Consider the following 13,262-nt stretch of genomic DNA (forward strand, 5'->3'; position numbering starts at 1 on the left):
CCTAATACATAAAACCCATTGTAAATTAGATCACCTATTTCAATGGAGGTACATTGACTCATACACATATTACAGACTCTTGCACATATTACACCGCACGCACTTTTATTGAACTTCAACTTACATATACTACAGGTACACGCGGGCGCGTGCATATAAATATGTATTTGTTAATTGATCAATTAATTTTTGTCTGTGCATAATATGGTCTCAATTATGTAATTCACATTAATATATCAATTATTCTTATTGAATACAATTCTATTTGATCCATGATTATTGTAAGACGGCCAATAGCAAGCGACGACCAGCAACCCCAACGACCAATGACCGATAAACCTATAACCCAGCTATTGTAATTGAAGGCGATGACCCTATTTCGAATTCAATTAAATACCGCCAGCTTTTAGTGGTATCTGAGCCATTCATCCAGCTGCATTGCTTCTGTCGCTGAGGTCTATAGAGGAAATTCCCTCAAGTGTATTTATTTATTCAGTAATCGTCAAACGGGCAACGCATTTTATCGCGAAATTATTTATAAATTTATATGAAACTGGAAGTTGCTCATTATCAAGAGCTTAGTATCTGATTTAATCGCGTTCATTTCACGCTTCGAAAAGCGAAAGCTTCGAAAACAAATCTCAGTGATTTGCTTGGGATGATTAGTTAAATTGTAATTTTACATTAGCCCATACATGTTGAAACAAATGTTATATAACCTTAAAAGCAAGGCAAAATAATAGGCTATATACTACAATTACTGCGATTTCCAGCATTATGCGATTATAAAATTTTCTTACATTATTTTATTCACTATGACTCTTGCTGATACTAACCTGTGATAATAATGTGTATTGTATAATCACCAATATGAAACGACTTCAATGGTGATGATTTTTCATAAGAATATTGATTATATATCTGCCAATTAACGTTTATATACGTTATGTGCTAACAATGTTTTCAGTGCGAGCAAGGGGTTGACGACGAGTTTTATCACGTGGGATTTTTCTAAAACCCTGTATGATACAAAATGAGAAAGGGATTCCGCTGGCCCTACACCAATAATTCTAGACTTACCGTTGTTGTGTTTGGCACACCAACTTTTTGAACTGAAGATGTGTCCGTCCTCCGGTAGACAGGAGCTGTGTCGTTTCCAGTTCCACGTTGAGGACGCCTTTACCTTCACGGCCGGCGGCAGGCTGATCACGCGGTCGCATTCTAGAAAAACTCTTACTATCATTAACTTAACAGCAGCAGGAGCAGCAGCAGAAGAAAAAGAAGAAGAAGAAGAAGAAGTTGATGGAGAACAACAACAACAACAACAACAAGAGGAAGTAGTAGAAGAGTTGTAGTAGTATCATTAGTATCAGAAACAGCTGTAACAGTAGTGTTGGTAGCAGTAGCAATAGCAGTAATAATAGTAGTAGAGGTGTCATGTGGTGGTGGGTATTCCTAAAGAATATATGGAACGCGTATAGATCTATAAGAAACGATAACTCAAAAGTGTTAGGCAGTAATAGAAAAACTATATTTTGCATTGATTAATAACGGCATTGTAATAATATTATTGTAATCGGTAAAGGGTACAATGGCTGAATTGCAAACTCTAACTATATCCATCGCTATACAACGCCGCAATAGCCCCTTTAGTTAAAGCTTAATAATTACAAATCGGCGTAAAGTAGCTAGAGCTATTTCGAGAATTTAATATCCGAATTTGATATTTCGAACATCAAAACGCGCTATATAAAATATGCAATTTGTGTTCGTAAATCAAGAATTTATTTATCGCTATTAAAAATTCGCATTTTTTAGCTCAATTTTGTTTTTTTTATAACAAATCACCAACGACAAATAGACAGTAAGGAGAGCGCGGACTAAGATCAAGCGTATCTCACCGGTCAGTGGACAACTAATGAATATCAACCTTTACTCGACTAAAACTAAAAATATCTCAGGCGAGCAAGGACGAGCATATCAGTACACCTGGATCTCACACAAGACCAGGAAAAATCTCAGGCTCCATCGGTTCGTGGTGCCGTGTCCTTCTAGGTACACGTATCTGCCGCGCGTGGGCGTGCCGCATTCGAGCAGCAGTCTTGGCGCGAACACTGCGTTACTCGTTCGATTGATTTCGGCACACCTTTGCTCGTCACGCATCCTGGTGAGTTTGCGGTGGGTCTCCACGTAGACGGCAATCTTCTCTAAATTGAGCAGGTAGTCGCTGAATCTGTGATCGGCATCTATAAATAATATGGAGAGATAATCCGGAAATCCCTTTGAGAATAGTTAGGGTTACGGACGGGTAACACTGTAAAGGCAGCAGAAGAAATAGCAGAGTTGGGACCTAAACTTTTAACCATAAGTCTATAATATTAACTAAAAAAGAGTCCCTGGAATTTTTTTAAATGCTCTAATTTAGGAAATAAGTTGAAAAGATGTATGAAAATTTGTAGTGATTTTCAAAACGCAACAATTTCGTAAACAAAGAGCCATAACTGATAAAATATAACTTTTTTTTTAAAAATCCAGGGACCATTTTTCCTTTGATATGTTAGCATTGAAACGTAACAAACATTATTGGAATCAGAGTAGTGAGTTTCGAGAAATAGCGTTTGAAAAATCAGCAACTTCAGCATTTCTAACAATGGAGATATTAACACTTTTCTAAATTTCCCATGATTGTATGCCTGTGTTAATAATTGACTCATGCGGGGATTTGGAACTGTTTGGGAGGCTACATACATAATTTCTACGTATACATAGCTGCCCATGGGTACGACCTATCAAATAAAGTGGGTATTGAAATTTTGACCGAAAATCACCTCCCAACCTTAACAGTATCCTTAATGACAGGAAATTGAGACGGCAGCAAAGATGGATGGAGAGTTCCTACTTCGAGACAGTACGGAGAATCATTGATTCCTCCGGTAAACCGTAGGAAATCATGTTAAACATAATCCTGAAAATTTTATCTGTGACATAAGACACCACACACACGCACGCACGTGCGTGTGGGCGTGTGTGCGTTTGTCGGCACGTGTGTGTATGAGTAATTGCTCCCTGAAATAAACCCGCTATAAATATTCGATATTACATTCGATATTGTACGAGAGATAATATTGTGTGATACCTTGGCCCATGCCTTGCCATGTAGTGATTACGATTCCGTGAACCGTGTGTTTTCGTCCGAGGTCGATCATGAAGCGTGGGTATTGCACGTAGGCGTTATCGAGCACGGCGCACATGTGCAGAGACGTGTCTAGCACACCGTCGACAGCTAACGCAAGCCTGTCAAACCTTCTACCACGTCGATACTTCTTGCTCTTGTCATTACACCACGTACGTCGCTTCTGCGCCAGGTTCTCTACTGAATAGCAGTCATTCACACAGTTCTTACAGTACAGAAAGTTGACTTGCCAGTATGTTAGTGTAAATCTATAGCATGGATAGAGCGTGAGTCATACAGCAATGAAGAGCTCGGAATATTCACTATACCAATCGTTAGAATCCTACGCGATTGTATGGAGACGTTCACACACAAAAAACGTTTAACAAAATTACCCGTAATATCGCTCTCTAGCATTACACACTTACCACAGTTAGTATCTTGTGTAACTTGCATAAAGTTTCCCACACATTCCCCTGAAAGCAAACATTGAGAACATCAGAACCCCAGTTAGTTATACATTGTTGTTTTTTTGCAGTTCAACTCGTTCGGTTTACATCAGCCGCGTTCACACGTAGCAAGAAATCCGGTATTTAGCGTTCACACGTGGCAAAATACGAGGCCCAAGAAATACGGTATCTAAACAGATCCGGTATTTCATGTAAATACGAGGCTTCCCAGACCCCGAATAATTTGCCGTGCTTGAGAAATACCGGATTTCTTGGACCGCGCATTTCCTCGTGTGAACGCTAAATACCGGATTTCTGAAGCCGCGTATTTTATAGACTGGTCCGCGCTCGACAGTTCCAGTGTAATGCGAGTGGAACTGTCGAGCGCGGACCAGTCTACGTATTTTATCGGCAGTTGGTGCGAATTGCATTGTTTATTTCGCATTGTTCGCTTGATTATTTAAAGCAGCTCGCAGCTCGCAAATACCGTATTTCTGGAGCCGCGAATCAGCGTGTGAACGCTCGGCCGCGTATTTGTCTCAGATTCGGTATTTCGCAAATACCGTATTTCTGGAGCCGCGAATCAGCGTGTGAACGCTCGGCCGCGTATTTGTCTCAGATTCGGTATTTCGCAAATCTGGTATTTCAGAAATACGAGGTCTCGTGTGAACGAGGCTATAGTCACGTAGTCACGTGTTGTTAAAAACGCAATAATTTTAGACAATTGAGTAAAAACTGTTTTCCTAAAAGGCCGGACACACTAGGCGATTTAATCGGGCGACTCAGTCGGGCGACTCAATCGCCGTGAAAATCGCCTAATGTGTCCAGTCAGTCGCCGCCGATTTAGTCGCCCGATTTAGTCGCCCGATTCAATCGCATAGATCAAAACTTTTTGATATTATCGGGCGATTATTTCAGTCGCCCGATAAAATCGCCTAGTGTGTCCGGGTCGGCGATTTAGTCGCCCGATTGTACAATTTATCCAGCCAAGTCAGACGCCTTGTTCAATGGATAGCTGACGTGAATAGCGATGTTCATTGTTTAGTATGTCATGCTCATGTCCATGTCCACGTACATAGCGAATGGCCCACGCACGGCGACGGCACGCAGCGTGTACGTAGCACCGCTACGCAACACCACACTCATGCACGCACTTGTATACGTGCACACACGCACGCACGCACGCACGCACTGCACGCACTGTGTACGTGCAACCACCGCACGCAGCGCACGATCTACCGTGCACCATGCATCGCACGCACGGCACGCACGTGTCTACCTGCCACACACAAGCACGTACGCACGCACGGCACACATGCACACACGCTGACCTGCAGCACGCCACACACGCACGCACGCACGCACACCATGCCCACACGTGTACATGCCACCACGCACGCACGCACGCACGACACGTGGTACGGCTGCACAGCCAGCCACGCACGCACGGCGACGCTAACCGCAGGTACGGTGCCACACGCACGCACTTCAACACACGCGACGTGACGTGCACACACACGGACGCCACGCACGCAGTTGCACCGCACGTCCCCTGTAAGTTCACACGCACACACGCACTCACGTGTACGTACACACGCCACGCACGCTGTACGTACACACCGCACGCACGCACGTGTACGTGCACACGCACGCATACACTCCGATGCCACGCACGTGTACAAGCAGCACGCACGCACAGCAACGACACGTGTACGTGCACACGCACGCACGCACGTCTACGTGCACATGCACACGCTGCGCACACACGCACTCGCCACGCGACCGCCACGTCGCCCGTGTCACCCACACTGGGACGGACGTCGCACATGCCACCCCCCACGCCCTCCACCGAATACGCTTCTCCCACTTTCCCGTGTTAACTGCCCCACGCGGCGCCACACACGCACGCACACACGCAAGCTGTACGTGCACCCAACGCCACGCCTACAGCACCCGCGAGCATCGCACGCACGCCTTGTACGTGCACACGCACGCACGCAGTGCACGCCAGGGTGAACGTGCACACGCCACAGCACGCATGCACGGAGCTGTGAACTGTGCACACGCACGCAACGCACGTATATGTGCCATACGCAAAACGCTCGCACGCACAGTCGTTACGCTGCTCACGCACGCCCACTCACGTTAACCTCGCACACACACGCACGCACCGCCACGTAGCGCACGTGTACCTGTGAACACGCACGCACGCGTGCACACGCACGCACGCGTGCACACGCACACATGCACGCACGTGTACGCACGCACGTAAGCACGCACGTATACGTGCACACGCACACACGCACACACGCACGCACACACGCACGCATGCACGCACGTTTACATACACACGCACGCACGCATGCATGCACGCAGGTGTACGTGCACACGCACGCACGCACGCACGCACGTGTACCTGTACAACTACGCACGTACGCACCAACGCACTCATGCACACGCGTGTAAAATCGCCTAGTGTGTTCGGCCCTACGTTTTGATATTATCGGGCGATTATTTCAGCCGCCCGATAAAATCGCATAGTGTGTCCACTCGACTCGCGCGATAGAATCGGGCGATATTATCGGGCGATAAAGTCGCCCGATTAGATCGCATTAAAATCGCCTAGTGTGTCCGGCCCTTAATGGCGAGCCCTGTAGCGACACACTGGCGATGTTCGATTACGCGTGTGTTATAAACCATCTATGGTAGCCGCTTATATTTCGGAATTCGTAGATACCCGTGTGTGGGCAGCCGATAATGCCAGCGCGCATGCTGACGTGATGCATCCACTGCATGGGATGCAGACGAATAAATCGAGCGATGAACGGCTCATTTATGTAGTGTCGCCGCTCGAGGAATTTGTCCGAGTTGCCACCGAACGTCTGTAACAAACAATGCGCTTTAATCTTAATTAATCGGAATTAGATTCTCTGAATCTTATTTAATCAAAGTAGAGACAATAGCGCGATCTGTCTATCTGTCTATCTGCCTGTCTGTCTATCTGTCTGTCTATCTATCTATCTATCTATCTATCTATCTATCTATCTATCTGTCTGTCTATCTATCTATCTATCTATCTATCTATCTATCTATCTATCTATCTATCTATCTATCTATCTATCTATCTATCTATCTATCTATCTATCTATCTATGTATCTATCTATCTATTTATCTATCTATCTATCTATCTATCTATCTATCTATCTATCTATCTATCTATGTATGTATCTGGCTATCTATCTGTCTCTATCTATTTATCTATTTTATGTATCTATCTATCTATCTATCTATCTATCTATCTATCGCACTATAGTCTATAATAGTGCTACGTATAGTCTTGCACACTGTATCCAGTGGAAGTGATGCAAGTGTAACTGAAATGATATGGATGCTGCTATACAGGGGTGCGTTGATTGAACGCTGCTGCAGGGGCATGATTTTTTCATCATTTTTTCATTTTGCCATGTCAGATGACCTCGGAGGTCAAATCCAATGTGCCCATGTTCCAATGTATCCAAAGTTATATGTAATGGCCATCCTTGGACATATAATAGAGTGACCGATATTGATTTGAATCGAGATCAGACGAACAGAGAAACTTCCACAAATGTGTATTAGATTGTCCTGCGTTACTGTCCTTGGTCGTGCATACTTGCTATGTTCTCTAGTGCAGTCATGCATGGCAGTCAGGTCTTCTTTCATTGTTGTTTTGCCATCCGGCTTACCCTGTTCTGAGACGTCACAAAATGACAGACAGCTGACAGGTACTAGACAATAACAACGGGAATATTAGTGTAGCGGCCGAGACCCCAAAAATTAAGTGCACCCCTACCGGAGGTATAACAAGCTGGGAATGGTCTCATTTATTTTAACCGTCTCTGGATCCCTAGTTTATCGGGACAAAAAAGCCATGTTGTAGTTGCAGCAACCTCTGCGCCAACATGCCGACATTAACCCTTTTTTTACGGCTAAAATTCTGAAAAAATGACATTTTTCAGTCTACTTGATTATTTTATGAAATCAGCCCCCATTATATTTTATAATTTGAATGGTTATATCAATGTATTTCAATGAAATAGATATGTAGCAATGTATTTGAGGCAGTTTTATGCTGCTAAGGGGGTTAAGGGCCAAAATTTATACCCAAAATTTGGCATTTTTTGGCGATTTCGACCAAAATAATGTATATTTCTTGCCACTATTCACCAATACATGTTTGATCAACTGCTGTCAGATCGACTCTATTCATGGGCCTAGATGTGCTATTAATAAAATAAATAAGTTTCAGCAGTGGTAAACGGTATCAACATCGGTACATTAACCTTTTTTGCGACACACCCTGAAACAAACGTACTTTTCAGTTTACTTGCACTAGTTTTATAAAATCAGCGTGCGCAGATCGACAACTACTTTAAAAAACTTATGATGTTAAATGCAATGTATTTATGAAATAGATATGTAGCAAGGTATTTGAGGCAGTTTATGCACCTGCTAAGGCTGTTAAGAGGCCAAAATATACCCAAAATTGCCATTTTTTGGCGATTATTCGACCAACAATAATGTTATATTTATCTTGGCACTATTCCCCAATACATGTTATCACTGCTGTCAGATCTGGACTCTATTCATAGGCCTACGATGTGCTATGATAAAAAATAGTTTTCAGCATGATTGGTAAAACGGGGTCACATGGTACATTAACCCCTTGTATTGCGGACAGACCTGAAAAGCTACTTTTTCAGGTTTAACTTGCATATTTTATAAAATCACCGTCTGCGCAGAATGTTGTAGCAACTGATGTCTATAACAACTGTATTTCGATGAAAAGATAGTGTAAGCAATATTGAGGCAGTTTTATATGGTTTCAGCTCGTCCGGACAGATTCAATTGGTTTTTGTTACTCTGATTCTCAAGCAATTCCTAATTCCACCGAATAATCGTTATCACTGTGTCAGCATCTGACTATTCGATGGGCCTAGATGTGCCATTGATAAAAAAATCTGTTCAGCATGTAAACGGCGGTTAACTGGGTAAGACGGTAAGGACGACTGGGGAATCGTGGTCCTCGCACTTTCTGGCCAAATTGGTAGCACATTCACTTGCACCTCTTTGTATTTCGAAGGACTGCTCAAGATCACGTACTAGCTGGCTTGGTTTCATTGGTCAGCCATGGCAATCACGTTCTTGTTGGCAAAATTCAGCTGAAGTGAAGGAACACTTCCGTGTACAGTGCTTTTCGTTGTGCCAAGGACGACACCTCTGATTCACGGGCATTACTGCTTCCTTGGAGCGATTGCGGTTAACCGTGGCCAGCTGCGTATACATCTGATGAAAGTTAGGATGTTTCGTTTAAGCAGCACGATCTCGAATGATCTTGCCAAATGCTGGCCCAGGAAAGCCATTATTCAGATGCATTGCCTCCCAAGCCCTCATCATTCTTTCAGCCACGTGGTTCGGCGCGGTCTGCGCTCCACAGAACTCTGCTGTGCCTTGCTGTCCTAGATGGCGAAGTCTCTTGTGCCAGTAATGATGTAATCTATCGCTGTGCTGGCGTGGCTGCCAGACTCCAATCAGATAGTGTTTTGCGACTAGCCTCAACAAATAGTGGATAAATAAAATGGTTTTGACAAGTCAGTGGTGAGGCCATTGAGAAGGGTTATGATATCGTATCTATAACGGGACAGTCTTCGTTACTGACCGAGGGCATCGATATCCACTCACGCCGGAATGCTAGATTCACCATCTCCCACAGCGTCCTTGGCACTTTGCCATATGAAATCTTTCAATTATGCTTTATCCGAGTTTCATCCCTCCACTTCGATAGGTGACAGTGCGGCTCTGGCCTTCTTCGCAGGGCTTGCGGTAGCCTTGGAGTGTGTTCCTTGTACTGCGGCCAGTGTCAAGATTTTGTTTGTACAAGGAATCAAGGGGACACATCAGACGAGTGGGAGCATGTTGGCTAGCAAGCACAACAGCCAGGCATGTGTTAGTGCGTTTCCCATCAACTGTCTCCTCATTATGATCAAAGTTGTCGATGCGCCAGCATCAACGCACTGGATTCAGGTTCTAGGGATCAAACAGTGAAATCCCTCGAGGAACCTGCACTTCAGATGGCTACTGGCAAAGTTGATCACGAGCTACTGATCTAAGAACTTTCTCACGTCATCATAGGTTTATGGAATATCCCACTTACTTGAGAACGTCTATAAGCCTCCTTCTCCCATGGTCATGGGCATCTGAACACCAAGCGCCAAATGTAATGGGTGTTTCGTCTTTACAGGACGAGAGATTATAACTGTGACAGATACAAGCACTCTCATGTCAGCATCACTTGAGGTCACAGTGTCTAACATTGTCAAAGGATTCTTCGAGGTGCACCATGGCTATCGAAATCGTAACAATGTCTCTGAACAAATTCTTACATTGTCGTACATTCAGTCTCCGCTTGGACATAGTGGCTAGTTTGAAACGGTTATCCTGACATCTGCCACTCGCGAATGATACCAGCAGCTCGTATGAAGGACGGACACTTCCGGATCCACATCACTTGCCATCTTCACTGGGAATTCACATTAGCCGGAATCATGAATTTCGATGGTCAGTGCAGCAACTTTCTTCAGTGCATCACCAACACTCACCTCTCTGCGAACAAACAAGATTCGGAACTTGCCTGCTTGGGCTAATGAACAATAAGTTAACACAAAATGTTTCTTCAGCTTCTCTTAAGCTTCCATGAGGATAGTCACCGACTCTGATGCCTGATCTCTCTGCCTTCATTGATGTATCTCAATGAATCGTTCATGTTAGCGAGGACAAGGCTGACAAAGTTTCTGGTACGTTGAGAGTACGCTACTTCGATTTCTCTCACTCAGCAGAGAAAAGCCTTGTCCGTAATCGTGGGGGCATTTTTCGGCTTGGTTAGTTTCAGCTTAATCAGCGGATTCTGTTTTTCTGCCTTGGCCCTCGCTTCAGCCTTGATGATTTCTTGGTCTGAAACGTATCGACCTGTCTAGCATGAGCCTCGTGTATTTCGCCATCATAAGCGAACAAGTGCCTGATATACAGCATCCGCATGTGAATCATGTACAGCTATCTTTCCAAAGATGCTGCGATTATACGATCATGGGTTGATGCACCAGTGCCAGTATAGTATGTTAGTCAGATTTTCTTTCTTAGTGTTTGAGGTCCCACAATGAAACACGGCTGTTCTTATGTTAATGTAGACGGTTTCAGTTCGCGAAGCCGAGTTGGTCCACTCTCAGCAAGGTCACTAGCTGCTGTACCACGCGTGCCCACGAGCAGGCACATTTCTGCTAATTACTTCTAGATTCTTGCGTTTAATAGCGAGCTCGGCATTTCGTGCTGGTATCTAACTGTAACATTTTTGCGTTTAAAATGTCACTATTTTGAGCCCACAGCTAGGCCAATTCGTGTACATGCATCTTGACGAATTTCTGCAGCATGAATACGCTTTGATTCCATCCAGTGATTGGTTTTTACAACGGACTGTCATGTATCCAAGCGCGACGACATATCACACAGTCTCGTCATCGCTGAGCTTTTCGTCTCCTTTCTCAGGGGGTCAGTCCGGTCCATCATTACTGAATAAAATTGCTTTGGTGGTTGAGCAAGCATGCTCTAATATAGACATGTCCCTGTTCAATTTCTAGGTACGGTAGTGCCTGCCCATCTGTTGAAATCAGTAACAAAATACCAATAATCTGTCACGAGCTGAAAATAATAAAACGCCTCAAATACATTGCTACATATCTATTTCAATGAAATACATTTGATAATAACATCAGCTTCTAAACATCTGCCACGGCTGATTGTATAAATATGCAAGTAAACATGAAAAAGTATTTTCAGGTCTGTCGAAACAAGGACACAGACTGGCACATTCGTATACCCTGCTTGCTAAGCGTTTCGATGGGTGCTGCCCTGGCGAACTGTACGCGTCAACTTACTCGAAATGGCCTCGGGTCGTTGTCTACTATGTCAACGCCAGTACGCGGGAAGAATTTTTTTTTAACGGTTACGCATAATATTTGCTTAATTATATAGAGTACCGAGGCTGACGTCACGTTGGCAAGACAACGCACGCGGCGGTTCTTACACAAGTCACTGGCCCTCCATAAGCGTTACTGCGTAACATGTGTGTGCGTACGCTAAAACACGAGTGGTGTGCGCTGCAGACAGCGGTAAAGCATCGTAGCAAGTCGATTCTTACAATATTTAGATGAATTTTAAAAAAGATTTAAATTTTTTTTTTTAATTTTTTGTTGTTAATTAATTTTTTATTTTTTCTTGTTGCTTTTCACTTCCATTCCTTTGGAAACTCTATTAAAAACTGCAATAATGACTCTAGAATGATGGTTACAATCCGCGTACAAAACACGGGACACGTAGTTAATGTTACCAGAGCATTATGTGTAGAACACAGCAGGGCTCGTTGTCATGCCACCGTGACTCATCACTTCCGGTACTCTATTGACTAAATCGTGCGTCAGATACAACTCAATATTCACAGAGCACTATAGCTAAGGACATGTGTCTACTAGGTATCTACAAATTTCTTAGAAATTTAATTCGATCTGTAATTCACTTTTCGCTACGGCAATATTGCTAATATACTGACTAATCTGTAGTCGCCTGCTGCGCGAGTCTAAAGCGGAAAGACGACGAATAAAAAACCGTTCACTCTTCGTCTCTAATTTCGATTGGACTGTCGCTATTGCGAACAAACTAACTGGCACCGTACCCTTAGGGTGCATGTGTCATCGGTCTACGCGGCAGCTTAAATACACAGCTTCGATTGGTGGGAAACTACGACTGCCTACGCAATTAAACTGAGAGTGGATCACGGGACCTATACACGATCATACGCGTGCTGCATCGACTATCGAATAACGACGCGTGTCTATATTCAAGCCTTACAGGAATCATTTGCATAATTATATCTCGATATATTCCGACAAGATATAGCGTTTTTCAAGGTTGTCAGAGTAAGGGACACGAACTATGCGTAAAACTCGGGTGGTGTTGCAGACGACGACTATTCGTGAGAGTGCTAGCTCAGTCTAGCGCTGGATGGCGCGCTATAGATGACATAGGTTCTCTTATCTCTGCAAATAATAAATTCGTTCTATATGTGGACTGAATGCAGCAGATTGAGCAGAGTATAGACACTACGCATGAGAGGGAAACACGCAGCCTCATCCACACGAGGCCCCTCCCCTCTACCTCCGCCACCCGATGTCTTGACTGGCCGCAATTTCCTTGACCGTGGAATCAAGTGACTTACTGACTGCTGTGCACAAACAGAAGCACTGCATACTTATCTAATTATTTAATTCATATGTCAATCATAATGATCAATGTAAAATAACACAATATACAAATCATTGTGAACGCAACAGCTTAAAGTTAACACTACTTGGTTCGATAAGAATATGATAATTCTGCTGCCCTTTGTTCTGTTGAAAAAATACCAAGTTAAAACGATATTGCAATTTGTAAATATACACCCACATCACATGACACATGGTAGCATGCGTCATTACATAGACTTCGGAAGTGTGATCTGCCACCCCAACATATAGAAGAAGCCGACATGACGGGTAAAAGACAGCAATGCAAA

At 43.8% G+C, this 13,262-nt stretch overlaps 1 protein-coding gene across 1 annotated transcript in view; it reads right to left on the reverse strand.

Annotated features, from left to right (window-relative positions):
- Window positions 1-1,527: 1,527 nt before the first annotated feature.
- The window catches only part of LOC106809502 (lactadherin-like), an 18,506-nt gene continuing 6,771 nt past the window's right edge, over window positions 1,528-13,262 (reverse strand). The window contains exons 5-10 of the mRNA XM_014812594.1: window positions 8,983-9,120; window positions 7,214-7,353; window positions 6,359-6,503; window positions 3,601-3,648; window positions 3,137-3,373; window positions 1,528-2,246 (exon numbers count right to left, since the gene is read on the reverse strand). Of these exons, the coding sequence (XP_014668080.1) occupies window positions 1,981-2,246; window positions 3,137-3,373; window positions 3,601-3,648; window positions 6,359-6,503; window positions 7,214-7,353; window positions 8,983-9,120 (974 nt within the window). The 3' untranslated portion in view covers window positions 1,528-1,980. The remainder of the gene's footprint in view (window positions 2,247-3,136; window positions 3,374-3,600; window positions 3,649-6,358; window positions 6,504-7,213; window positions 7,354-8,982; window positions 9,121-13,262) is intronic.

Source organism: Priapulus caudatus, unplaced genomic scaffold, assembly GCF_000485595.1.
Source record: "Priapulus caudatus unplaced genomic scaffold, Priapulus_caudatus-5.0.1 Scaffold15, whole genome shotgun sequence".
Classification (NCBI taxonomy): Eukaryota; Metazoa; Priapulida; class Priapulimorpha; order Priapulimorphida; family Priapulidae; genus Priapulus; species Priapulus caudatus.